The 3778-nt window shown below is 39.3% G+C and overlaps 1 protein-coding gene across 1 annotated transcript; it reads right to left on the reverse strand.

The window, feature by feature from the left end:
- Positions 1-168: 168 nt before the first annotated feature.
- On the reverse strand, positions 169-1868 carry LOC145001133 (uncharacterized). Its single transcript, XM_078960483.1, has one exon. It carries the CDS (start codon positions 1549-1551, stop codon positions 433-435), a length of 1119 nt encoding a protein of 372 aa, XP_078816609.1. The 5' UTR covers positions 1552-1868; the 3' UTR covers positions 169-432.
- Positions 1869-3778: the final 1910 nt, after the last annotated feature.

Genomic DNA, 3778 nt, shown 5'->3' on the forward strand with positions numbered 1-3778 from the left:
TTCATGCAACTCAATTTTGCATATCTTATTCTTTGTAAACTATCAAACTCTTAAAGGAAAAACTTTTACATTTCTAGCAAATTTTAAAAAAGCTTTGTGGTTCAACATTTACAAATAGAATTTCTAACTATAAATAAATAATTATCAAACCAGTAAAAAAGAAAAAACTAAAAGAGTACCAAAACTTGTTTATGTGCCACTACATTGGCAGTTTTAAAAGCATCAACAAACCATCGTTAAAACAGGACCACCGGCGACCAATTTCAGTTACCTCCGGCAGATGGATTCACAGATCAACGGAGACTTTAAACAGAAATGATTAAACTCACAAATTGTTTCCATAACTTTATACACATCTAAAATACCTTTAAACTGAAAAAGACATTAATTAAACCTTCTGAATTCTTTGATCATATCACAAATGAACTGAACCTACAAATGTGCCATTGTTGTTGGCTGCTGCTTCCTAGACTCGATCACTCCTTTCACAAACGCATCCACGATCTGTTTCTGCGACTCCAATATCAACTCATTACGTTTCATCTCACTCTCCATTCTCATCTTCTCCATCTCCCTCGCCATATCGATCTTCATCTTCTCCATCTTCAAAAACCCATCTCCCAATAACTTAATCGACGACACCACCTCCGATAATCCACCCTTATTCTTCTTTTCCTTGTTCGATTCCTTCCCATTTGCGTTTTGAGATCTTCCTCTAAACATATTTGGATTCCTAGGGACTTTTACCCACATTCCGCCGTTATTAGCATCCTCATCGTCATGGACGACGACCTTGCTGAATTTCCTTGGCCTGAGACCCGATCGTCCGGATTCTGGTTGATGGGTGATCGGTGGTTTGTTCCAAGTTCCTCCTCCAATTGCAGAATTTTTGTGGTTTTTTGCTTCTCGAATTGGGGCTTCTACAAGGAATTTATGACCCTTGTATATGGTTTCTTCAATTGGGGTTTCTACAAGACCTCCATCTTCATCTTCGTCTTCTTGATTAGACCCATTATTTGGATATGAAGAGTAACGATTTGAAACTTTAGGACCAAAATTTGGGCTTGATTTCATGTTATGTTTGGTGGAACTGGTGGCTAACGTTACCAAATTCTGAACTGCGGAAGGTTTGAATCGAAGTCCACGACCCGGATTCAAACTCTTAGGGTTGTGGATTTCTGAATCGATTTGGAGATTACCAGGTTCGGTGTCATACCCGTTTTCCATAGCTTCCATGGCTTCGAAGTAGAACCAGGAAGAGAAGAATCGCTCGCCGGAGAAGGCGGAAGCACGCTGCTTCTCGGCTCGGTGGCGTTGACGGAGCTTCTCCATCTTGTGGCGGCACTGAGCGGAAGTCTTCGGCGGGGTGACGTCCGGGCAGCTGGTTGTCACTTTCACAGCCACCGCGTCCCAATCTGGTGTTCGGAGGAACGCGCGATGGAGCGCGTACCATCGCTCACGGTACGCTTCAATCAGAACCAGTGCCTCGTCGCGCGTCCAGCACGGCGGTGGAAACTTCCGTACAGGTTTCTCTCCGGCGGCGGCAGACATGTCGGTGATCTTCTTCGGGGAGCGTATGTTAGTCAATCACAAGCGCACGTTAGCAACCTAACCAGTAGTGGTGGTCGGCGATTTTATCTTTCTAGAGAACGACATCGGGTGGAAAGTGGTGGGTATTTGCGGTGGTGGGAAGCGGGCTTCCGGTGGCGGCGGAGGAAGTTTAAGGGTAGATCTTTTTGTGGGTGTGCGGATTATGGGAGTAGTAAATAAATGGGTGGGGGTAACGGTGGATAGGTGGACGGTGGGTGATAATGACGATGGATTTGAGGTTGAGTGGGTGAAGCTAGAATGCGCCGATCGGTGACGTGCAACCCCACTAGTATTAGTAATTGTCTACCGCCCCACCATAAGCCCATAAGCTCACTCAATCAGGCGCGTGAGGGATACATTGATACATGCGCGTAAAGTGGGTGGGTTAGGGTCAAAGGGTTGCATCCAATTGATGTAGGTGTGTGTTGATGATTCAGAAAAATCTTTGAAATTTTGACTTTTTTTATTTTTTCAAAAATCAATACTGATGGTTCTTGTAACACATTTTTGGATACTTACATTATTGGAAAGACACGTGATTACATAATGAAATTTTAATGTTATGTTAAGGCTTATAATTCAAGAATAGTCATGAAAGACACTTGTTTTGACATGGGTAGGGTAACAGAAGAAACTAATTAAAGTATATTGGAAAAAGAAGACGAGCATATAACATTAAAGAGATTTATACCAAGGGGTGAGAATGAAGAATTTTAAGGTATTTTGTATAGTTGGATAGAGTGAAAATAGGTATTGTTCACTAAAATGATGTATGTGTACCTTAAAGATCCAAAAACTCCGTGTGCATTATATAATAACACAAATAAGGTGATAACACAAATAGGGGTGACACGAGGAATCATGGGGTTTAGATGACATGGTGAGGATATGAAACTTGAGATCAATCATAAAAATATCAATTTAGGATATCTCATTGAGATAATGATGGTACATTCTGATACGGGTGACAATTGATGACACAACACGATAAAAATACACGATACGAACCGAAATCGGGACGAAACTAAAATTCGAATTCGTGTTCGTGTTCATGTCAAATGTAAAAAAATAAGATGTCGTGTTCTTGTTCAAAATTCAATATGAAATTGACAAGATTTAACATTTGTTTGTCTTGTTATGTATAATTAAGTAATAATTTAATAAACGAATTATTATTTTATGTTATCTTTGTCGTGTCGTTTGTTGTTTGTTGTTTTTTACTCGGTTCATTTTTGTGTTAGTTAAAAAAACATGACGTCGTGTCATGTTCGTGTTACATAAAGCATTGACATATCGTGTCGTGTCATACAAAAACATGACACGATAGCCCGATTAGTCACCCATACATGTTGATGATGTAATTGTTAAATATGGAAAAAAAAAAAGCCTCCATGATTATGGACGTTGTATTGCACTATATTTATATATGGCAATATCACAAAGTGGTCTTATACTATATAAAACGTATAAAACGACTTATAAATTAATACACTCTCTCAGTTTGAACATGAGTTTTACAAATGTTTAAAGTACCCCGAAAGTCTAAAAATAACTAAGTAAGAAGACCCTTTGTAAATATACAACACATACAAGACATGCACATGTCTGATGGCAACACACTCTTTAACAAAATATTAAATATTTCTACATGTGTACTACATTGATGTCGTATAGGGTTAGAGGATAAATACATGCACTCACATTATTGCAAAACATAAACATAACTTTAGACAATGAACAATATAACTCGAGAAGAATATTATGAAGCATGCAACTTCAGCAACAACATTGACCACCCTACGATACTCAAACTCAATCAAGGATTGAGAAACAACATGTTGACATTTAAAAGACCAAGAAACAAGATTATCACCAAGTGTGGAAAGACTTGCTACAAGTGTGAAAAGTGTAAGAAAAAGCGAAGTGGTGTGAAAAGTGTAAGAAAAGTGGTGTGAAAAGTGTAAGAAAAAGCACTTCGGGAAATGTAGCGAGGATGTAACTTGCTACAAGTGTGGAAAGGTTGGACATTTTGCCAATGAATGTCCGAACAACAAAAGGATGTGTTTTGGTTGTAATGAAGAGGGGCATATTTTGAAAGACTGTCCGAAGAAGAAGGAGGCAGCTAAGCCCAACATTCCACCAAAGCCGAAGGCGAGAGCATTCCAGATGACACTGGAAGCTGCTAAGG

Source organism: Lactuca saligna, chromosome 6 (genome assembly GCF_052625555.1).
Source record: "Lactuca saligna cultivar CGN05327 chromosome 6, ASM5262555v1, whole genome shotgun sequence".
NCBI classification, from domain to species: Eukaryota; Viridiplantae; Streptophyta; class Magnoliopsida; order Asterales; family Asteraceae; genus Lactuca; species Lactuca saligna.